The sequence below is a fragment of the Cololabis saira genome, chromosome 13, assembly GCF_033807715.1.
Source record: "Cololabis saira isolate AMF1-May2022 chromosome 13, fColSai1.1, whole genome shotgun sequence".
Lineage (NCBI taxonomy): Eukaryota > Metazoa > Chordata > Actinopteri > Beloniformes > Belonidae > Cololabis > Cololabis saira.
Window position 1 is genome coordinate 45,810,437 of NC_084599.1, and position 25,324 is coordinate 45,835,760.

At 47.4% G+C, this 25,324-nt stretch overlaps 1 protein-coding gene across 1 annotated transcript in view; it reads right to left on the reverse strand.

The window, feature by feature from the left end:
• LOC133458837 (GDP-mannose 4,6 dehydratase-like) overlaps positions 1–24,718 on the reverse strand; it is a 126,281-nt gene extending 101,563 nt beyond the window's left edge. Inside the window, exon 1 of the mRNA XM_061739036.1 lies at positions 24,512–24,718. Within this exon, the coding sequence (XP_061595020.1) occupies positions 24,512–24,631 (120 nt within the window). The 5' untranslated portion in view covers positions 24,632–24,718. The remainder of the gene's footprint in view (positions 1–24,511) is intronic.
• Positions 24,719–25,324: the final 606 nt, after the last annotated feature.

The window sequence follows — 25,324 nt, forward strand, 5'->3', positions numbered from 1 at the left end:
CGCGTCGGCCCCTGTTCCTGTTCCCGAGGGGGTCCCGGACGCGTCGGCCCCTGTTCCCGAGGGGGTCCCGGACGCGTCGGCCCCTGTTCCTGTTCCCGAGGGGGTCCCTGTTCCCGAGGGGGTCCCGGACACGTCGGCCCCTGTTCCTGTTCCCGAGGGGGTCCCGGACACGTCGGCCCCTGTTCCCGAGGGGGTCCCGGACGCGTCGGCCCCCTGTTCCTGTTCCCGAGGGGGTCCCGGACGCGTCGGCCCCTGTTCCTGTTCCCGAGGGGGTCCCGGACGCGTCGGCCCCTGTTCCTGTTCCCGAGGGGGTCCCGGACGCATCGGCCCCTGTTCCTGTTCCCGAGGGGGTCCCGGACGCATCGGCCCCTGTTCCTGTTCCCGAGGGGGTCCCGGACGCGTCGGCCCCTGTTCCTGTTCCCGAGGGGGTCCCGGACGCGTCGGCCCCTGTTCCTGTTCCCGAGGGGGTCCCGGACGCATCGGCCCCTGTTCCTGTTCCCGAGGGGGTCCCGGACGCATCGGCCCCTGTTCCTGTTCCCGAGGGGGTCCCTGTTCCCGAGGGGGTCCCGGACGCGTCGGCCCCAGTTCCTGTTCCCGAGGGGGTCCCGGACACGTCGGCCCCTGTTCCCGAGGGGGTCCCGGACGCGTCGGCCCCTGTTCCTGTTCCCGAGGGGGTCCCGTACGCGTCGGCCCCTGTTCCTGTTCCCGAGGGGGTCCCGGACGCGTCGGCCCCTGTTCCTGTTCCCGAGGGGGTCCCGGACGCGTCGGCCCCTGTTCCTGTTCCCGAGGGGGTCCCGTACGCGTCGGCCCCTGTTCCTGTTCCCGAGGGGGTCCCGGACGCGTCGGCCCCTGTTCCTGTTCCTGTTCCCGAGGGGGTCCCGGAGGCGTCGGCCCCTGTTCCTGTTCCCGAGGGGGTCCCGGACGCGTCGGCCCCTGTTCCGGAGGGGGTCCCGGACACGTCGGCCCCTGTTCCCGAGGGGGTCCCGGACACGTCGGCCCCTGTTCCCGAGGGGGTCCCGGACGCGTCGGCCCCTGTTCCTGTTCCCGAGGGGGTCCCGGACGCGTCGGCCCCTGTTCCTGTTCCTGTTCCCGAGGGGGTCCCGGAGGCGTCGGCCCCTGTTCCTGTTCCCGAGGGGGTCCCGGACGCGTCGGCCCCTGTTCCGGAGGGGGTCCCGGACACGTCGGCCCCTGTTCCCGAGGGGGTCCCGGACGCGTCGGCCCCTGTTCCTGTTCCTGTTCCCGAGGGGGTCCCGGACGCATCGGCCCCTGTTCCTGTTACCGAGGGGGTCCCTGTTCCCGAGGGGGTTCCTGTTCCCGAGGGGGTTCCTGTTCCCGAGGGGGTCCCGGACGCGTCGGCCCCTGTTCCCGAGGGGGTCCCGGACGCGTCGGCCCCTGTTCCTGTTCCCGAGGGGGTCCCGGACGCGTCGGCCCCTGTTCCCGAGGGGGTCCCGGACGCGTCGGCCCCTGTTCCTGTTCCCGAGGGGGTCCCTGTTCCCGAGGGGGTCCCGGACACGTCGGCCCCTGTTCCTGTTCCCGAGGGGGTCCCGGACACGTCGGCCCCTGTTCCCGAGGGGGTCCCGGACGCGTCGGCCCCCTGTTCCTGTTCCCGAGGGGGTCCCGGACGCATCGGCCCCTGTTCCTGTTCCCGAGGGGGTCCCGGACGCATCGGCCCCTGTTCCTGTTCCCGAGGGGGTCCCGGACACGTCGGCCCCTGTTCCTGTTCCCGAGGGGGTCCCGGACACGTCGGCCCCTGTTCCCGAGGGGGTCCCGGACGCGTCGGCCCCTGTTCCTGTTCCCGAGGGGGTCCCTGTTCCCGAGGGGGTCCCGGACACGTCGGCCCCTGTTCCCGAGGGGGTCCCGGACGCGTCGGCCCCTGTTCCTGTTCCCGAGGGGGTCCCGTACGCGTCGGCCCCTGTTCCTGTTCCCGAGGGGGTCCCGGACGCGTCGGCCCCTGTTCCTGTTCCCGAGGGGGTCCCGGACGCGTCGGCCCCTGTTCCTGTTCCCGAGGGGGTCTCGGACGCGTCGGCCCCTGTTCCTGTTCCCGAGGGGGTCCCGGACGCGTCGGCCCCTGTTCCGGAGGGGGTCCCGGACACGTCGGCCCCTGTTCCCGAGGGGGTCCCGGACGCGTCGGCCCCTGTTCCTGTTCCTGTTCCCGAGGGGGTCCCGGACGCGTCGGCCCCTGTTCCTGTTCCCGAGGGGGTCCCGGACGCGTCGGCCCCTGTTCCTGTTCCCGAGGGGGTCCCGGACGCGTCGGCCCCTGTTCCTGTTCCCGAGGGGGTCCCGGACACGTCGGCCCCTGTTCCTGTTCCCGTTCCCGAGGGGGTCCCGGACGCGTCGGCCCCTGTTCCCGAGGGGGTCCCGGACACGTCGGCCCCTGTTCCTGTTCCTGTTCCCGAGGAGGTCCCGGACGCGTCGGCCCCTGTTCCTGTTCCCGAGGGGGCCCCTGTTCCCGAGGGGGTCCCGGACGCGTCGGCCCCTGTTCCTGTTCCCGAGGGGGCCCCTGTCCCCGAGGGGGTCCCGGACGCGTCGGCCCCTGTTCCTGTTCCCGAGGGGGTCCCGGACACGTCGGCCCCTGTTCCTGTTCCCGAGGGGGTCCCGGACACGTCGGCCCCTGTTCCCGAGGGGGTCCCGGACGCGTCGGCCCCTGTTCCTGTTCCCGAGGGGGTCCCTGTTCCCGAGGGGGTCCCGGACACGTCGGCCCCTGTTCCCGAGGGGGTCCCGGACGCGTCGGCCCCTGTTCCTGTTCCCGAGGGGGTCCCGGACGCGTCGGCCCCTGTTCCTGTTCCCGAGGGGGTCCCGGACGCGTCGGCCCCTGTTCCTGTTCCCGAGGGGGTCCCGGACGCGTCGGCCCCTGTTCCTGTTCCCGAGGGGGTCTCGGACGCGTCGGCCCCTGTTCCTGTTCCCGAGGGGGTCCCGGACGCGTCGGCCCCTGTTCCGGAGGGGGTCCCGGACACGTCGGCCCCTGTTCCCGAGGGGGTCCCGGACGCGTCGGCCCCTGTTCCTGTTCCTGTTCCCGAGGGGGTCCCGGACGCGTCGGCCCCTGTTCCTGTTCCCGAGGGGGTCCCGGACGCGTCGGCCCCTGTTCCTGTTCCCGAGGGGGTCCCGGACACGTCGGCCCCTGTTCCTGTTCCTGTTCCCGAGGGGGTCCCGGACGCGTCGGCCCCTGTTCCCGAGGGGGTCCCGGACACGTCGGCCCCTGTTCCTGTTCCTGTTCCCGAGGAGGTCCCGGACGCGTCGGCCCCTGTTCCTGTTCCCGAGGGGGCCCCTGTTCCCGAGGGGGTCCCGGACGCGTCGGCCCCTGTTCCTGTTCCCGAGGGGGCCCCTGTCCCCGAGGGGGTCCCGGACGCGTCGGCCCCCGTTCCTGTTCCCGAGGGGGTCCCAGACGCGTCGGCCCCCGTTCCTGTTCCCGAGGGGGTCCCAGACGCGTCGGCCCCTCTTCCTGTTCCCGAGGGGGTCCCGGACACGTCGGCCCCTGTTCCTGTTCCCGAGGGGGTCCCGGACACGTCGGCCCTTGTTCCCGAGGGGGTCCCGGACACGTCGGCCCTTGTTCCCGAGGGGGTCCCGGACACGTCGGCCCTTGTTCCCGAGGGGGTCCCGGACACGTCGGCCCCTGTTCCTGTTCCTGAGGGGGTCCCGGACACGTCGGCCCCTGTTCCTGTTCCCGAGGGGGTCCCGGACGCGTCGGCCCCTGTTCCTGTTCCCGAGGGGGTCCCTGTTCCCGAGGGGGTCCCGGACGCGTCGGCCCCAGTTCCTGTTCCTGTTCCCGAGGGGGTCCCGGACGCGTCGGCCCCTGTTCCTGTTCCTGTTCCCGAGGGGGACCCGGACACGTCGGCCCCTGTTCCTGTTCCTGTTCCCGAGGGGGTCCCGGACGCGTCGGCCCCTGTTCCTGTTCCCGAGGGGGTCCCGGACACGTCGGCCCCTGTTCCTGTTCCTGTTCCCGAGGGGGTCTCGGACGCGTCGGCCCTTGTTCCCGAGGGGGTCCCGGACACGTCGGCCCCTGTTCCTGTTCCTGAGGGGGTCCCGGACACGTCGGCCCCTGTTCCTGTTCCCGAGGGGGTCCCGGACGCATCGGCCCCTGTTCCTGTTCCCGAGGGGGTCCCGGACACGTCTGCCCCTGTTCCTGTTCCCGAGGGGGTCCCGGACGCGTCGGCCCCTGTTCCTGTTCCCGAGGGGGTCCCGGACGCGTCGGCCCCTGTTCCTGTTCCTGTTCCCGAGGGGGTCCCGGACGCGTCGGCCCCTGTTCCTGTTCCTGTTCCCGAGGGGGTCCCGGACACGTCGGCCCCTGTTCCTGTTCCCGAGGGGGTCCCGGACACGTCGGCCCCTGTTCCTGTTCCGGTTCCCGAGGGGGTCCCGGACGCGTCGGCCCCTGTTCCTGTTCCTGTTCCCGAGGGGGTCCCGGACACGTCGGCCCCTGTTCCCGAGGGGGTCCCGGACGCGTCGGCCCCTGTTCCTGTTCCCGAGGGGGTCCCTGTTCCCGAGGGGGTCCCGGACACGTCGGCCCCCGTTCCCGAGCTGTTTCTAGACACACCTCCCCATGTTTCTCTGCTGAGACCCGGGGGCTCAAACGAGCTCAAGGGCAAGTAGAAACGTGGATTTAAAGTTCCCATTTTGTACCAGGTAATGTTGGATTTTTGGGTAGCTAACGTTAAACGGTCAAATCATAAAGTTCGGTGTCCTCATCACTTAAATAGGTACTGGATGCCATAATGGGTCTCCTTTAACATCCACACAGGAACGTTCCTGGGGCAGAAACCCAGCAGAGGGTTTTGTAGGCAGCGTTTCTGCTTTGGTGGCTGAACTAATGAGGTTTGTGTTACAGGTCGACTTCGGTAGCAACATAAATCTGACAGCCGGCGGCGGGCGGCCCATCCATCAGTCTGTTCTGTAACGTAACGCTGCTCACTAGTCTCCTGTTTTCTTGTCGTTGACACGTCTGAAAAGCAACTGCTGAACTTGTAGCCGGTATCGTGCAGGGTCCGTGGACTTCACGGCCATCCGTTTATGGTTTTGAAATGACAAAATAAAAATAGAGATATAATCCAAAATAATCCGTTTCCCATCTTTTGTTTTGATAATAAAAAACGGAAAACAGATCGTTATCCGTTATCCGTTATCCGTTATCCGATTTCATTGATGTGTTTGAAAATCGAAATTGGGAATTAAAACAGCGAGTGGAAAACTCTTTTCTCTATTTCCTATTTGTTTCCAACGGGGGGCAGTATGTTAGAGTTCAGTACATGTTATTGATTATTGATTGGACGCTGCAGCTGAACGGACTGTCACAACATCACTGCAGTTTCATGACGGAGTGAAGACAGATTACAGATTAAACTCATGTTTCACTCCCAGGTTTATATTTGATTTATTTTCTGTTGCAACGTTTAAAAATCTAAAGCTGTTAATTTTCAATCTGAAGAACAAAAGAACCAGAAACAACTTTCTTCATTTATTACTGCACATGTGCAGTATTATTATATCCCCCCATTTGTCCAATCCTTGTTTTCAGTTTCCTTGGAAACAAATAGGAAATAGAGAAAAGAGTTTCCACTCGCTGTTTTAATTCCCAATTTAGATTTTCAAACACATCTATGAAAACGGAAAACGCATAACGATCTGTTTTCCGTTTTCCGTTTTTTATTATCAAAACAAAAGACGGGGAACGGATTATTTTGGATTATTTCTCTATTTTTATTTTGTCATTTCAAAACAAAAAACGGATGGCCGCGAAGTCCACGGACCCTGCAGCCGGGGCCGCACCGCGACCCCGTAGGAGTCCGTCCCCGGGTCCCCGGGTCCCCGGCAGGGGCCTGCGTGCAGCCCGGGCTGCACCGCGACCCCGTAGGAGTCCGTCCCCGGGTCCCCGGGTCCCCGGCAGGGGCCTGCGTGCAGCCCGGGCTGCACCGCGACCCCGTAGGAGTCGGTCCCCGGGTCCCCGGGTCCCCGGCAGGGGCCTGCGTGCAGCCCGGGCCGCGGCGTCTTGCAGGAGCGAGACGGGACCCTGGCGGCTCCGTGCTCCAGGAGCCGGCGGCGGACGTTACGAGCGCCGGAGGAGACGTCTGCACGGATTCTTAGCTTTATGATTGTTGTTGCTGGCCGTCGGCCCGACCCCGACTCCGGGAGGTTTCGGGGACGTCGGAGACGTTTCCCAGACAGAAGTTCAGCAACATGTACAGCAGTGATGGTACAGTCCACAAAATCTGAGCTGCCAGAAATAAAGAAACTCTGGTAAAAGAACGGTGAAGTTCAGAGCTACGTCTGCATGGAACCCACTTCAAACTATTAACATAAAAGAATTCAAATTGGTAGGAAAGAAACAAACAGTATATGGGTATGTGTGTGTGTGTATATATATATATAAATATATATATATATATATATATATTTATTAGGGCTGGGTGATATGGACCAAAAGTCATATCTCGATATTTTCTAGCTCAGAATCAGAATCAGCTTTATTGGCCAGGTTCGAACATTGTCCAACAAGGAATTTGATTCGGTTATTTCGCTCTTTGGTAGTAAAAAAAAAACAAACAAAGCTAAATGTTGATACTCGATATATATTGATATTTTTTCTGTGCCATAATTGGGGTTTCCCCCAAAGCATTATAGCATAGCATCTCTGTTAGCATCTCTGTTAGCTTCTCTGTTAGCATCTCTGTTAGCATCTCTGTTAGCATCTCTGTTAGCATCTCTGTTAGCATCTCTGTTAGCTTCATTTCTTAAAAAACAGTCAGTTTTAATACAAACCTCGTGCCAAATGTCACACAGGTTCCTTTATTAACAGAGGTCTGCACAATATCAACATGTATAAAACAAATGAAATCAAAATAAACTGCCTGCATATATAGAATAAAAATGCTTCTTGAATAAAATAAAACAAATATCCCTTTCCTGCATAACAATTAAATTAAAATACACTGTAATTAATACAATGTAGACAGTAACAGGCAGACTTTTCCACTGAGGTTGACAGTTGTGCAAATAACAAAACATTTGTACAAATCACAAATAAAACATTCAAGTCAATTTGTCACAAAATAAGCTAAAAATCATTAAAAAAAAAAATGTAAAAAAAAAAAAAAAAAAATATTATTATTTTTTTTTTTTTAAATCGATATAAACGATATTGTCTCGTACCATATCGTGTTTGAAAATATATCGATATATATTCAAATCTCGATATATCGCCCAGCCCTAATATATATATATATCTCAGATATGGACCAGATGATGGGTGGGCGCGCTTTTTGGCGTCTAGCGTCGCCACGGTAACGCTTTTGAAAGAGAAAAGTAATGCGTGTTGTCGCAGGATGGAGACGCACATTTTGATGTATAACACACCTGGGTGCACGTTACGGTTCGGGCCGTGTAGAATCGTCAGCCATTACGGCCTGCGCTCACAGAACTTTATTCAGATGCAGGTCCGAGAGCCGGAACTGAACTGGGTAAAAAGGCGCTCAAGTTTTCTGCCCCGACAACTTGGAATGATGCGCAGAAGGACTTGAAATTGGTTGATCTAGTATCCTTGGGTAAATTTAAATCCGTTTTAAAAGACAGAGAAATGATCTCTCTCGGTTCTTGTGACTGCCCCGTTGTGTAAATGTTACTATTGTTTTACTATTGTTTTACTATTGTTTTACTATTGTTTCCCCGGAATGTGTGACTGACTGACTGTGTTCGTATGTATTGTTGTATTATTTTTATGCTGCCATTTTGACCAGGTCACTCTTGAAAAAGAGGTTTTAATGTCAATGAGTTTTTTAGCTGGTTAAATAAAGGATATATATATGCATTAACGGCCGAAAAAATTGCATAAATTGCGCCAAAATTACACGATTAATTCCAAATGGCCCATTAATGTAAACCATTAAATATCACATTTATCACCAGGCCTGGATTGGTGATAAATTTGGTGACTTTTGGGCACGTTTAGGGGAAAAAAGGACCTCATTTCATCAGAAAAGTAAAAATAAACCAGAAAAAAACCAGAAACAAACCCCAAAAAAACCAGAAACAAACCCCCAAAAAAACGAAACAAAACTGAAAAAAACCCGAAACAAAACCGAAACACACGAAACGAGAACATCTCCTACAGATACAGTCGGGCCTTTGCACTGTCAGTGCTCGGGCCCTAATAACTATAAAAGCAACACTCGGGCCCTCCCCCCCCGTGACCCCTGCGTGACCCCTGCGTGACCCCTGCGTGACCCCTGCGTGACCCCTGCGTGACCTCCAGCCGTCAGCCAGGGACGGCTCGGCTCTGTTTCTCTGGCCCCCGGTGGTCCCAGTAACCCCCCCAGAAACATCCAGAAGGAGCAGCCGCTCAGATTTACGGACGGTAGTTAGCTGTGATTTGCGGGGTCGCGGCGACCCCCGCGGCCCCCCCCCCCGCGGCCCCCCCCCCCGCGGCCCCCCCTCCGGCGGCTCGGAGATGGCGTCTCCAGATGTGCCTGGGCTGGCAGGATAAAGATGAATTAATGCTGTTGTTCCCGTCGCGTGTTGAGCAGAACGAGGGGGTGATTGAGCTTCGGAAAGTTGCTGCTCCACAGATGTTTGGAGGAGCGGTCCAGGATCGGCAACGGCCGTCCCTGCAGGACGCGTTCTGGCGACGGCCGACCGGCCGACCCCGGTGCGTACCGGGAAACATCCCTCTGCTTTCTGCTTATTTGCTCCCGTGCAAATGGTCTGCCAGAAACGGACGTAGCTGAGCGAGTTAGCAACAGCACGCGCTGCAAGGGAGACAGCGTTGAGCATGAAGCTCAAATGAATGTGTTCATTTGAACTAGGGCTGTGCGATTAATCGATTTTAAATCTAAATCGGATTTATTAATCACAATCGATGTTAAAAAAAAAAGGAAAAAAGGAAATGGGAAAATGGATTTTCCTTTTTTGCAGCTGCATTACAGACAGAGCTGGTCTAGTCGTCTTTGTTTGGTCAAGAAAATGGTAAATGTTGTCACTTTACTAAACTCAAGGAGGATTTACAGGATCTTTCAATTGCACTTCATTCCCAATAGGGACATTTGTTTGCTATTTTTCTTTAAAAATAAAGATAAAATATTTGAAACAATTTATTCCATTGTCTTTTGTAGTTTTACCAAAAAAATGGAAATCGAAATCAAAAATCGAGTTTTCATAGAAAAAAAAAAAAAAAAAAGAAATTGGGATTTTATTTTTGCCCAAAATCGCCCAGCCCTAATTTGAAGTGGTTCATTTCTGTGAGAACGTTGAACTGAACGAAACATATTTGCACATAAAGATCCTCCCTCTGGACGGCGCTACAGAGCTCCACATTACATCGTTGTTAAAAAGAAGAAAGATCATCTGGGGGATCGGGGGGAATCATCTGGGGGAAGCTGCGCCTGCCGCGGCGCAGCTTCCGCGGCAGGCGCGTCTCCTTCTCGGTAACGAGCTCTAGTCCCCCCGTGTCCCACCACGGAGCTGCCGCGTTAAGGACGCAGCCCTACGCCGTAGGGTACGCCGTAGGGTACGCCGTAGGGTGCGCCGTAGGGTACGCCGTAGGGTACGCCGTAGGGTGCGCCGTAGGGTACGCCGTAGGGTACGGCGTAGGGTGCGCCGTACCCTACGCCGTACCCTACGGCGTACCCTACGGCGTAGGGTACGCCGTAGGGTACGCCGTAGGGTACGCCGTAGGGTACGCCGTAGGGTACGGCGTAGGGTGCGCCGTACCCTACGGCGTACCCTACGCCGTACCCTACGCCGTAGGGTACGCCGTAGGGTACGCCGTAGGGTACGCCGTAGGGTACGCCGTAGGGTACGCCGTAGGGTACGGCGTAGGGTGCGCCGTACCCTACGCCGTACCCTACGGCGTACCCTACGGCGTACCCTACGGCGTAGGGTACGCCGTAGGGCTGCGCGTCGCCGCGTACCCTACGGCGTAGGCTCTGCGTTGGTGTAACGGTGGTCAGGAGCAGAGACCATTTATTTAATAAATAGCTTGGAGAACAGATGGTGGATCCTCTGTAGTTCTGTAGTTAGTTATGAATTAATCTTTATTTCGGCTTGTACAGAACAAGATGAAAAGGAAGAAAAAAAATCAACATTTCTTTAGTCGTAAAGCTGCAGCTGAAGTCGTAGCTTATAGCGCCTACACTTCTTTCTTTTGATCAGCAAAAATGAGACATTAGCTTTTACTCAGTGAAAACAAACAATACATAAAGAAGAAAAAGAAATAAGACAAAATATAAAATTGACATTTCACATCCTAGAATGTTTTTGATAGTATACTTTATAATTATAGCGTTTTATATTTATTTACAATATTTTCTTTAAATAATTTCTTAAACTTGACGATAGAGCGACACATTTTTAGGTTGTTATTACAACTATTCCATATTTATCTAGCGTTAACTGATGTCCATCTCTTTTTAATGTTAGTTCTTAACTGATGTGCATCTCTTTTTAATGTTAGTTCTTAACTGATGTCCATCTCTTTTTAATATTAGTTCTTTGTCGTCGTCTCAAACATGAGTTTCAGGTCAGAGTTTCTTTTATCTGGATTAAATCCTGAATGTAGTTTGGAAGCAGTTTCTGCTTTAAAAGGCAAATAAAACAGTTTTCTGCTCTACTAAGTCATGGAATTTTAAGATATTATATTTAATAAAAAGATTATTTGTTGGTTCATAATAGTCGGTTTTATTAATTATCCTTAACGCTCTTTTCTGTAACAGGAAAATAGGGTTTATTTGTTTTATAGCTGTTACCCCATATCTCCACACAATAAGTCATGTATGGAACTATGAGTGAGTTAAACATTAAAAACTGTGTCTTTGACAGAAAAAATAATTTGTTTTATTTAATATTGCTAGGGTTTTAGACATTCTTGATTTTACACTATTTATGTGTGATTTCCAGCTAAGTTTATCATCAATTATTATTATTATTATTATTATTATAATTACCCCCAGGAACTTATTTTCATATACTCTTTCTATTTCCATACCACTCATTTTAATTGTTATATGATTATTTTTTTTTCTAGTGCCAAAGATTATGAACTTAGTTTTAGTTAAGTTTAATGATAACTTATTGATATCAAACCAGACACTTTACAAATATCATTTATATATAATATGAACAATGTAGTAGTAAACAAAGGTTGCACGTTAGACGTCAGACTCAGAGCAGGTTTGTTGTTGTTTTGGAGCAGAATGTGACTCCAGGGGCCTGTACTACGAAGCAAGTTCAACATACCCAGGATATCTTTTCCTTATCCAGATTCACTAAGCGGGACAATTGCAATCACGCTAAGCGGTCACACGACGGTGGTTATCAACTCGGTATATCAACCCAGGTTTCTCCAATCTGGATATGAGCGCGTGCACATAAAAGGGGCGGTGTTTTCAGCGCATGACCAATCGCAAGCATGGAGAAGTCCGCTGTCAGAGCCGCTTATTTCAGTAGCGAAGAGCAAACAATAATTTTACGGAAATATGATGAGTATAGGCATATAATACAGGCAAAAAGCAACACAGTTGCAGCTGCAAAATGCAGGAAAGACAGCTGGCAAAAGATCGCTGACTGTATAAATGCGTAAATTCATAGGGATATAAACATATATTTGAATATTCTGGGAATCTTAATCTTAAACTGTAAACCATGATCAGCAATATTAAAATAATAAAAGGCTTGCAATATTTCAGTTGATTTGTAATGAATCCAGAATGGATGACTTTTTTTTGTTTTTGTGTTTGCATTACAGAAAATCACAATATTCTAATTTTCTGAGACAGTCCTGTATATATTGGTTCTATAACTATTGTTGTTGACCGATAACTTGTGCTGATGCTGTACCAAAGAATTGGGTTTTTTTATTTATTTTATTTTATTTTTTATTTTTTCAGGAGGGGGGTATTTAGTATTTTAAAGTGACTTCTCAGAATGTTCGAGGGACGAAATTGAAAATCCCTTTTTTGCTATCCCCTTACAAATGCATCTTCTTTTTGATTTCTTCTTGATTTATTTATTTGATTGGTATTAGTTTTGGATTGACTGTACATCGGATTTTGGGTGATGATTTGTTTTATTTATTCATTGATTGATTTATTTTTTATTTTCTCCTCCACCTCTTTTTTCTTTTTTTTGGATCGTTCATACAGGTACTCATCAGGGAAAGCAAAGGGGTTTTGGTGGTCCCTGAATACGCGTTCTCTTCGGAGGGATCCTCTCACGATCCGCGCACCGAGCTCCACTGGATTCATTTTCCAAGAGAGCTGATTGGTCAGTGGGCGGTGCTTTTACACCCGGCGATCTGTATCTCGAACATAACCTGCTCCGGAGCAGGTTAGCTGTTCAGCATAAGTTACCATGGCGATGTGCCCCGGTAAGAAGTGAACCACCGTCGTAGTCCTGAAAACCCAGGGTTAAACCTGAAGTTACCTCGCTAACCCCGAATCCCGCTTCCTAGTACAGGCCCCAGGTCTACACGCATCTACATAAACGGAGTTTTCAAAAATCTGCACTTTGCCCTGAGTTTTTTTAAACCTTCGTTTATTTGCGTTTTCATGTGGATGACAGGTCCAAACGTAGGAAAATATCTCTGGTTTAGCAGAGACCCGGCTACGTGTGGACGGGGTCTGAGTGTCAGCGTAAACTTTCAGTTTGAGCAACTGGAAAACATCTAAAATGGGAAAGAGCTGTTGTGTGATCGGCAAGTGTAAAGTTGGACAATATGAGCATTTTAGTTTTAGTTCACTTTAAAACTGAAGCAGAAATGTATCAGCAGAAATTCCTGCATAAAAATCAAATCTAAAATTCAAATAATCTGAAATGTCAAACAAATATCCCCCATTAAGTCTGGATTATTAATAACATCAATGTCTTTTATATAAAACCACTATTTTAATAAATAGATAAACTGAAAAAAATCATATTAATATTGTTTATGACAAGAGTCGATTCCAATTCTTAAGATTCAGAATCGATTATCAAGATTTGATCCGATATTGATTTAGGTTAGTGTTATTAAAACTGTTTTTTTAAGCTGTTGCATGAATGATATGACTGTAGTTCTGCAACATATTAATACTAGTATTATATTGAGATTCAACAGCAAGTATTGCAGCTCATTTTTTCCATTTTCGGTTTTTAATTTTTGAGAATTTTAGCATTTTATGCAAATTTTACCCCAAAAGTAATGAAATAGGCAATTTATGCAATTATAACTGAAAACTTTAATGTTTTCATACCTTTAAACATATTTAAAGGCACCAGTAAATGGTGAACTATGAACTTTTCATTTTTAGTAGGAACTTGACAAAAGCCTACAAAGATATACATAATTAATTAAATAAGGATTTGTATTTAAAGGTGTAAGTAAAGAAAACTGCCAGGTTCCATTTTTTGTTTTTATTAAATAAATCTATGAATCAAAGTTTTGTAAAAAGTGTTTCTGCTGCCCCCAAGTGGCTAAAAGATATATCACACTAAAACGAACCAGTAAAAGCTCCTTTTACACGTTTGATCATCTCAGAACGGACTGATGTTTGTTCAAATGTTTTCTTGCTCTTTAATGAAGCAAAAGTTTCCCTGAGCTCACATGAAACTTTAATAGAAATAAACCATTTTCAGCAAAGTCCATCTACAAAAGAAAACCATGTTTTCATCAGGTTTGTCTGATCAGGATGTTTTAATCCCGATCACTTCAGTTTGAGTTTCTGCCCATCCAGATTTTTCCTGATCCCATCACTTTTTTGGCTCCCGATACATTTCCCATACTTTTTCCCAATCAGATACATTTTGGAAATGAATTTAAAAAAAAGGAGGACTAAAACTAAATGATCCAAGTTTCTTTTCTTGTCCATTGGAAACAACATGGACATTTATTTCAACAAAGATTATCAGCTCTGGAGCCACAAAATGTAGAAACATGAAATTGTAAACTAAAACTAAAAGTGCAGAATATAGGGCTGGGCGATATATCGAGATTTTAATATATATATATATATATATATATATATATATATATATATATATATTGATATATATATATATATATATATATATATATATATTGATATATTTTCAAACGCGATATGGTACGAGACAATATCGTTTATATCAATAACATTTTTTTTTTTTTTACATTTTTTTTATGATTTTGATATAGCTTATTTTGTGACAAATTGACTTGAATGTTTTATTTGAGATTGTCACAAATGTTTTGTTATTTGCACAACTGTCAACCTCAGTGGAAAAGTCTGCCTGTTACTGTCTACATTGTATTAATTACAGTGTATTTTAATTTAATTGTTATGCAGGAAAGGGATATTTGTTTTATTTTATTCAAGAAGCATTTTTATTCTATATATGCAGGCAGTTTATTTTTATTTCATGTGTTTTATACATTTTGATATTGTGCAGACCTCTGTTAATAAAGGAACCTGTGTGACATTTGGCACGAGGTTTGTATTAAAACTGACTGTTTTTTAAGAAATGAAGCTAACAGAGATGCTAACAGAGATGCTAACAGAGAAGCTAACAGATATGCTAACAGAGATGCTAACAGAGAAGCTAACAGATATGCTAACAGAGATGCTAACAGATATGCTAACAGAGATGCTAACAGAGATGCTAACAGAGAAGCTAACAGAGATGCTAACAGAGATGCTAACAGAGATGCTAACAGAGATGCTAACAGAGATGCTATGCTATAATGCTTTGGGGGAAACCCCAATTATGTCACAGAAAAAATATGGATATATATCGAGTATCAACATTAAACTAGAAAATATGGAGATATGACTTTTGGTCCATATCACCCAGCCCTAATCTGAATGAATGGATGAATGAATGAATGAATGAATGAATGAATGAATGAATGAATTAATGAATTAATGAATGAATGAATGAATGAACAGCAGCAGCTTAATGAACATGAACAGATAGAACATTTCAAACATTAAACCATGTTAGTTCCGCCGGCCGGAAGTGAGGTTAAATACAACGATATATAAAACGATTTAATATATACTAAAAACATTAATAACTAGGGATGTCCAGATACTTTTTTGGCCGATACCGATGTTTTGAAAATGCCGTGATCGATCGGGACAACACTAGTTTGAAAACAAAGATAATGGACCTTTAACAGCTGGAAAAAGGTCACGTTGACTAAACCAAACGTAGATTATAAACTAAGTAAAATAAATAAAATAAATAAATAAAAGAGGATAACACATTCTAAATAAAAGTAAAGCTGTCCTGATCCAGACACGACTGGCTCAGAAAATTAGAATATTGTGATAAAGTTCTTTATTTTCTGTAATGCAATTACAAAAACTAAAATGTCATCCATTCTGGATTCATTACAAATCAACTGAAATATTGCAAGCCTTTTATTATTTTAATATTGCTGATTATGGTTTACAGCTTAAGAAAACTAAAATATCCTATCTCAAAAAATTAGAATATTCTTAATCTTAAACTGTAAACCATAATCAGCAATATTAAAATAATAAAAGGCTTGTAATATTTCAGTAGATTTGTAATGAATCCAGAATGGATGACATTTTTGTTTTTTTAAATTGTATTACAGAAAATAAAGAACTTTATCACAATATTGTAATTTTCCGAGACAGTCCTGTATTTCTAACTGAAGACGACGGTTAAACATTTACAGGTTAAACAAACACTCCACACCTGTAGTTTGATCTGAGGAGAATATTTACCTGCAGAAACTCTCAGGTACTTTAGAACTCCTAAAACCAAGATAAGACAAACAAGATAAGTATTTACTGAAAATACTGTTAGCAAGTAGTAAAAAGGCAATAACCCGGAAACGGCTGAGTGAACAACGGTTTCAGAATGGACAGAAATGAAAAGTGTGTTGAAAAGATCGATTCTCCGATTTTAAATCCATTCTCATATTAATTCCTAAAAATCAAAAACATGTCACCAGTTATTCTCGTGTCCAACAAAACATTCCTTTTTTGGGCATAAACAAAAATGTACCAAAAGTTTTAATGTAATGATGATTTTTTTTTGTTAAATAAAAGTCTGCGGATGCTACTAAATATTTTCACTTTTTTACCTACCGGTACATCTCAGCAAACAGATTTCTTTCACTTTTTTTCTTGAAATTTTAGAGAAAACCAATTGTGAGATTAATCTCATAGTTAATTACAGAAATCATGGATTGATTAAGATTAAAAAATACACTAAAGAAAAGTAAAGCTGCTTCACGTCGTCAGAAACTTCAGATTCCTTCAACCGCCTGAAAACCTCAGATTCTGCATTTAAAGTTACTCAGATTTGGTTTTGGTTTCTAAAGGACATTGCCGCGTTACCTACGCCATAGACATAAGAAAGAAGGGGCGAAGTCAAGGCAACAAACAAACAAAAGTGATTCCTTCTGAACTTATCTGTCCATAATATACAACACACACAACTCCATATTCACCTTCTTTCAAGTAAAGGATTAAGTAAATAAAGTATAATTAGACTAACCAAGATTAATTTTGGCCTCAACAAACCGGCTCCTAATTGTAGACGCTAAAGCAGCAAAATTACTGGTACACATTCAATAAAGGGCCAAAAAGAAACGGACTCAGGCAGAGTTCTCGTACGTTATCAATACACGAAGATCAATCTCACAAATTCAGAAGTATTTCATAGTCCATAACAGTCCATGTGATTCCTGCTCTACAGGAATATCTGCTCAGAGTTTACAGCATGTGTTTTATTTATGTGCTTTGTGTTTGTTTGCTCTTCTCCTTCATTCATGTTGTTTGTCATTATTCAGAGTTATTATGTCATGGTTTTACTTTGTTTGTACTCTGTGCTCTAGTGTTTGTGTGTTTTTCTCTTTAAATGTTTTTATATAAATGCCATCAACCTGCAGGGACTGCAGATGTAAATCAGATGTAAATGAGCCTGTTCGGCTAAACATCTGCCACATTTACGTCACGGACTCAAGTGCTCGTGTTAATTAATTATTTTAAAATGTTTCATATCACATTACGATAAACATTGTCCAATAATTCAATTTAAGAACAAAGGTAGTAACAACAAAAAACCTTGGATTACCAAGGGCTTAGAAAATGCTTGCAAAAAGAAAAATACACTGTATAGAGATTTTTATTAAGTTTAAAACTTAGAGGTATAAAAACAAGTTAACAACGATAATGAGACAGGCCAAAAAGGAGTATTATAATAAAATATTAAAGGAAAATAAAGGTAATTTGAAAGGTTCATGGAGGATCTTGAACGAGGTAATGGGGAATAAATCAACTCCAACAGTCATGTTGATATTTCCACTTTTTTCTCGAGATTTTATTTCAACATTAATCTCGACATTTCGACATTTCTCTCAAAATTACATTTTTTTTCTTGACATTTCGACTTTTTTCACTAAATTTTGACTATTTCCTCAACATTTTTGACTTTTTTCTCAAAATTTTGATTTTTTTCTTGACATTTTGATTTTTTTCTCGACATTTTGACTTTTTTCTCGACATTTTGACTTTTTTCTCGACATTTTGACTTTTTTCTCGACATTTTGACTTTTTTCTCGACATTTTGACTTTTTTCTCGACATTTCCACTTTTTTCCTCGAGATTTTATTTCAACATTTCGACTTTTTTCTCAAAACTTTATTTTCTTTCTTGACATTTCGACTTTTTTTCTCGACATTTCGACCTTTTTCTCGAAGTGCATAATGAAAAAAAAAATCTTCCCCCAGTTCTAACTAATACAAATAATACTAACTAACTAATACTTATACTAAAACAAAACCTCCAGAGTGCTCTTGCCCCGGGGGGGACAGAGACATTTGTATTTTTTGAACAGACACAATGTTACTTTTTAGAGGCTGCAAATCTTGATGATGCACTTTCTGTTAAATAAAAGTCCAAGTTTAGAACTTATGATGCAGAAAATAAGTACAAGAGATATAAAAATAAGTTAACAACGATAATGAGACAGGCCAAAAAGGAGTATTATAATAAAATATTAAAGGAAAATAAAGGTAATTTGAAAGGTTCGTGGAGGATCTTGAACGAGGTAATGGGGAATAAATCATCAAATCAATCAAGAAATTAAAGACATGAACCAAAATGCCAATGAATTCAACTGTTACTTTGTAAATATTGGACCAAATCTAACTAAAACTATCTCAACACAAAAGCAGCAGCGAGTCCCGGAACTGAACACGCCCTGGAACCGTTTCCTCCCGGAGACGGTTGGACCAGTTAGTCAGAAACACCAGAGACTTCCAGCCCAACCTGAACTCAGGTTCCTGCACCTTTTACAGAAACTTCCAGCCCAACCTGAACTCAGGTTCCTGCACCTTTTCAAGAGCAAATTCCAGCACTTTCAAGGGTCATTTTCTAAATATTCAAGCCCCTTAATCGCTGGGGTCAAATTAGGGCTGCACGATTCTGGACAAAATGAGAATCACGATTCTTTTGCTTAGAATTGAGATCACGATTCTCTCACAATTTTTTTCCAATATAAAATTTATTGCACTTATTACTTTAACTTTCCAACAGCTGAACAAAAATATAATAACAATAAACATCTCTTGTCTTCTTTACACAAACCTTTGAATAATTTAAACAATAATAACAATTTTGAACAATATTTGTTCCTCCCTGAGTTGAACACCCTTTCAGAAAGGGGACTTGTAACAGATCCTGTAGTTCTGAGGCAACAAATTATTCCTCTGGCTGCTTTTTGCTGTAATACTTTTATTTTAACAATATTTATGTGCAATATGTGTCAGGTGATGAGAAAGGTAGATGTTTCTCCAAATGTAATCCACAATCATTAACAAAATATAACAAACATGACAACATGATAGTTGACCATGACAGGACTACAACAACCTAGAACATAGGCCTAGTCCTTTTTTTATGCAGCCATCTTTAAAAAAAAAAATAATATTTTTTTTTTTTTTTTTTTTTTTTAATATAAATCGTCGTCATTTGGAAATGAGATTGCGTTCAAGCATGAATCGAGATCGCGATTTTTTAACGATTAATCGTGCAGCTCTAGGTCAAATATCTACAGGAATATTATATTCAGAATTATTTATTCTGCTTTTTAATCACAATGATGTTCATTGTATCGTGCTGTAAACATCTAGTCATGTTTTTACTGTATAGTTTAGTTATTCCTGTAGATATTTTACCCCAGCGATTAAGGTGCTTGAAGATTTTGAAAATGACTCTTGAAAGTGCTGGAATTTGGCCTTGAAAAAGGTGTAGAACCCTGGATTTTATTTCTCCTTTTAATAACTAAACTATAAATCTATTTAAACCCGATTGGGAAGGTATAAGTTTATCCTCACATAAACCAACTGCATCTCTGTTCTGGAGAGAACATGCATGGAAGATTCAGATGAGATTTTTTTGTCCAACAAGCTAAATTCCAGCAATCAGTAACATGAAAATGTTGTGATTGTGGTGAAAACCTGCAGATTACAGTCACATCTTCTGCTCCTGTCCTTTCTGAAAATGTACTGGTAAAGAAATCTGTTGTATTTTGAAGTTGGACTTAAATATTGATCATGAGTTTGCTTTGTTAGGGAAAATGCCAAAAGAGATAGTTAAAACAGAGGATAAGTACCTTATAAGAATTTTAAGAATAACAGCTCTTAAACTCATAACAAAAAACTGGCTTCAGAACGGGGAGCACTTAATGTTTTTTGTTTTTATCTTTTTTTTTTTTTTTTACTTTATTTTATTTATTTTTTTTTTTACTTATTTATTTTTTTTTTTATTATTATCTTTTTATCTTTGGAGGTATTGTCATGTACTTGTTTGTTTACTTGCTCTCATGGTGCGTCTCTCTCCCTCTAGTGGAAATAAGGATTTGTGAAAGTAGGAATTTTGGCTAATACATAAAAGACAGTGAAGGGTAAGGGATGTTTAGGGGAGGAGGTAACAGGGGGTTAGAAGGTATTTACAGGCACGTTAGGCCTCTCTTTGCTTTGTTTGAGTTTGTTGTTAGATATGTCCTTTTAATATATTTTTTTGTTTTCGTGTAAATGTTGAGGTTGGTGTCTGTCTTATGTCTATATATGTATATTAGTTGTTGTTTTTTGTTATTGTTAAACTGAACGTCACTACGGTGTGGCACATAGAAAAATAAAGTATATAAAAAATTAAAAAATAATTTATACAGTCTGATCCTAATTATGTGAAAGACAAGAGCTATCATTTCAAGCACTTAAACTAAAATCCATGCACTTTTCAGGCCTTGAAAACACAACATTGAAATTCAAGCACTTTCAAGGATTTCAAGCCCCCGTAGGAAACCTGGATCAGATCAGATAATCCTGGATCAGATAATCCTGGATCAGATCAGATAATCCTGGATCAGATCAGATAATCCTGGATCAGATAATCCTGGATCAGATCAGATAATCCTGGATCAGATCAGATCAGATAATCCTGGATCAGATCAGATAATCCTGGATCAGATCAGATAATCCTGGATCAGATCAGATAATCCTGCATCAGCCTCCACAACGACCCTGGATCAGATCTGTCCCACATTTAATCTCAGCTTCGGAGAAATGATGAACCACTTTTAACCTGGAGCCTGAACGCACCACAGTAGGAGCCTGAACGCACCACAGCAGGACCAGTTCCTGGAGCCTGAACGCACCACAGCAGGACCAGTTCCTGGAGCCTGAACGCACCACAGCAGGACCAGCTCCTGGAGCCTGAACGCACCACAGTAGGAGCCTGAACGCACCACAGCAGGACCAGTTCCTGGAGCCTGAACGCACCACAGCAGGACCAGTTCCTGGAGCCTGAACGCACCACAGCAGGACCAGTTCCTGGAGCCTGAACGCACCACAGCAGGACCAGTTCCTGGAGCCTGAACGCACCACAGCAGGACCAGCTCCTGGAGCCTGAACGCACCACAGCAGGACCCTGAACGCACCACAGCAGGACCAGTTCCTGGACCCTGAACGCACCACAGCAGGACCCTGAACGCACCACAGTAGGACCAGTTCCTGGAGCCTGAACGCACCACAGTAGGACCAGTTCCTGGAGCCTGAATGCACCATGGAGCCTGAACGCACCACAGCAGGACCCTGAACGCACCACAGCAGGACCAGTTCCTGGACCCTGAACGCACCACAGTAGGACCAGTTCCTGGAGCCTGAATGCACCATGGAGCCTGAACGCACCACAGCAGGACCCTGAACGCACCACAGCAGGACCAGCTCCTGGAGCCTGAACGCACCATAGTAGGACCAGCTCCTGGAGCCTGAACGCACCACAGTAGGAGCCTGAACGCACCACAGTAGGAGCCTGAACGCACCACAGAAGGACCAGTTCCTGGAGCCTGAACGCACCACAGCAGGACCAGTTCCTGGAGCCTGAACGCACCACAGCAGGACCAGCTCCTGGAGCCTGAACGCACCACAGTAGGAGCCTGAACGCACCACAGCAGGACCAGTTCCTGGAGCCTGAACGCACCACAGCAGGACCAGTTCCTGGAGCCTGAACGCACCACAGCAGGACCAGTTCCTGGAGCCTGAACGCACCACAGCAGGACCAGTTCCTGGAGCCTGAACGCACCACAGCAGGACCAGCTCCTGGAGCCTGAACGCACCACAGCAGGACCCTGAACGCACCACAGCAGGACCAGTTCCTGGACCCTGAACGCACCACAGCAGGACCCTGAACGCACCACAGTAGGACCAGTTCCTGGAGCCTGAACGCACCACAGTAGGACCAGTTCCTGGAGCCTGAATGCACCATGGAGCCTGAACGCACCACAGCAGGACCCTGAACGCACCACAGCAGGACCAGTTCCTGGACCCTGAACGCACCACAGTAGGACCAGTTCCTGGAGCCTGAATGCACCATGGAGCCTGAACGCACCACAGCAGGACCCTGAACGCACCACAGCAGGACCAGCTCCTGGAGCCTGAACGCACCATAGTAGGACCAGCTCCTGGAGCCTGAACGCACCACAGTAGGAGCCTGAACGCACCACAGTAGGAGCCTGAACGCACCACAGAAGGACCAGTTCCTGGAGCCTGAACGCACCACAGTAGGAGCCTGAACGCACCACAGTAGGAGCCTGAACGCACCACAGTAGGAGCCTGAACGCACCACAGTAGGAGCCTGAACGCACCACAGCAGGAGCCTGAACGCACCACAGCAGGAGCCTGAACGCACCACAGTAGGAGCCTGAACGCACCACAGCAGGAGCAGCTCCTGGAGCCTGAACGCACCATGGAGCCTGAACGCACCACAGCAGGACCCTGAACGCACCACAGCAGGACCAGCTCCTGGAGCCTGAACGCACCACAGTAGGAGCCTGAACGCACCACAGCAGGACCAGCTCCTGGAGCCTGAACGCACCACAGTAGGAGCCTGAACGCACCACAGCAGGACCAGTTCCTGGAGCCTGAACGCACCACAGCAGGACCAGCTCCTGGAGCCTGAACGCACCACAGTAGGACCAGCTCCTGGAGCCTGAACGCACCACAGAAGGACCAGTTCCTGGAGCCTGAACGCACCACAGCAGGACCAGTTCCTGGAGCCTGAACGCACCACAGAAGGACCAGTTCCTGGAGCCTGAACGCACCACAGCAGGACCAGTTCCTGGAGCCTGAACGCACCACAGTAGGAGCCTGAACGCACCACAGTAGGACCAGCTCCTGAACGCACCACAGCAGGACCAGTTCCTGGAGCCTGAACGCACCACAGTAGAGCCTGAACGCACCACAGTAGGACCAGTTCCTGGAGCCTGAACGCACCACAGCAGGACCAGTTCCTGGAGCCTGAACGCACCACAGTAGGACCAGCTCCTGGAGCCTGAACGCACCACAGTAGGACCAGCTCCTGGAGCCTGAACGCACCACAGTAGGAGCCTGAACGCACCACAGTAGGAGCCTGAACGCACCACAGTAGGACCAGCTCCTGGAGCCTGAACGCACCACAGTAGGAGCCTGAACGCACCACAGTAGGAGCCTGAACGCACCACAGCAGGACCAGCTCCTGGAGCCTGAACGCACCACAGAAGGACCAGTTCCTGGAGCCTGAACGCACCACAGCAGGACCAGTTCCTGGAGCCTGAACGCACCACAGAAGGACCAGTTCCTGGAGCCTGAACGCACCACAGTAGGAGCCTGAACGCACCACAGCAGGACCAGTTCCTGGAGCCTGAACGCACCACAGTAGGAGCCTGAACGCACCACAGTAGGAGCCTGAACGCACCACAGCAGGACCAGTTCCTGGAGCCTGAACGCACCACAGTAGGAGCCTGAACGCACCACAGCAGGACCAGTTCCTGGAGCCTGAACGCACCACAGAAGGACCAGCTCCTGGAGCCTGAACGCACCACAGTAGGACCAGCTCCTGGAGCCTGAACGCACCACAGTAGGAGCCTGAACGCACCACAGTAGGAGCCTGAACGCACCACAGTAGGAGCCTGAACGCACCACAGCAGGACCAGCTCCTGGAGCCTGAACGCACCACAGAAGGACCAGTTCCTGGAGCCTGAACGCACCACAGCAGGACCAGTTCCTGGAGCCTGAACGCACCACAGAAGGACCAGTTCCTGGAGCCTGAACGCACCACAGCAGGACCAGTTCCTGGAGCCTGAACGCACCACAGCAGGACCAGTTCCTGAACGCACCACAGCAGGACCAGTTCCTGGAGCCTGAACGCACCACAGTAGGAGCCTGAACGCACCACAGTAGGACCAGCTCCTGGAGCCTGAACGCACCACAGTAGGACCAGCTCCTGGAGCCTGAACGCACCACAGTAGAGCCTGAACGCACCACAGTAGGACCAGTTCCTGGAGCCTGAACGCACCACAGCAGGACCAGTTCCTGGAGCCTGAACGCACCACAGTAGGAGCCTGAACGCACCACAGTAGGACCAGCTCCTGGAGCCTGAACGCACCACAGCAGGACCAGTTCCTGGAGCCTGAACGCACCACAGCAGGAGCCTGAACGCACCACAGTAGGACCAGTTCCTGGAGCCTGAACGCACCACAGTAGGAGCCTGAACGCACCACAGTAGGACCAGTTCCTGGAGCCTGAACGCACCACAGCAGGACCAGTTCCTGGAGCCTGAACGCACCACAGTAGGAGCCTGAACGCACCACAGTAGGACCAGCTCCTGGAGCCTGAACGCACCACAGTAGGACCAGCTCCTGGAGCCTGAACGCACCACAGAAGGACCAGTTCCTGGAGCCTGAACGCACCACAGAAGGACCAGTTCCTGGAGCCTGAACGCACCACAGAAGGACCAGTTCCTGGAGCCTGAACGCACCACCTCCCTCGTTTTTTCCCTATTTTTTCGCCTTTTTTTCCTTCTTTTTTTCTCTTTATGTAATGCATTTCATGTCATGGGTAGTTTATTTATTTGAAAATCTACTGTGCGCATGCGCAGAACCACAAAGTAGCATTTCTTGGCAGGTAGCAGAAACACCGGCAGATAAATAACTCATGGATCTATAAGAAATAACTTTACCCTGGACCCCTGGCCGCCATCTTGCTGACGTCAGCACTCACCTGCCCGGTGATGCCGGTGATGACGGCCACGTTCCTCTTCTTCTTCGGGGCTCCGTTAGCGGCGGGAGCGGCGCTGGCGGAGCGGGACTGGGAGCTCTGGGAGCTCTGGGACTCGGACATGGCTGGACGTGTTCACTGCTCGGTGTCGGGGAGAAACTGAGGTTTCCCGGTTCAGATCCTCCTCAGCATCCGCAAACCAGACCCCGCTGCGGGGCGGAGCAGCTCTGTCTCCTCCTCCTGCATGGAGCTGCTGATACGTCACCGAGCCGCCATGTTGGATGTGGCAAGACTGATGTAAACTAGTGAACGAGCCGCCATGTTGGATGTGGCAAGACTGACGTAAACTAATACAAGTTAATGGAGTAAAGCGCCTTTCTACAAAGAAATTTAGGTTTTACGTCTCATTTATTCATTCACACACGCAATAATATACTTAGGAAACAGTTAGGCACCAAATATTATATTTTTATTTCTTTTTTTCTCTTTTTTTCCTCTTTTTTCTATTTTTTTCATCTTTTTTCCTCTTTTTTCCTTATTTTCATAAAGCACCTTTCTACAAAGAAATTTACGTTTTACGTCTCATTTATTCATTCACACACGCACTAATATACTTTTTTTTCTTGTTTCCTCTTTTTCCTCTTTTTTCAATTTTTTTCATCTTTTTTTCATCTTTTTTCCTCTTATTTCCTTATTTTCATAAAGTATCTTTCTACAAAGAAATGTACGTTTTACGTCTCATTTATTCATTCACACACGCACTTTTTTCCTCTTTTTTTCTTTTTTCCTCCTTTTTCCTGTCTTTTTTCTCTTTTT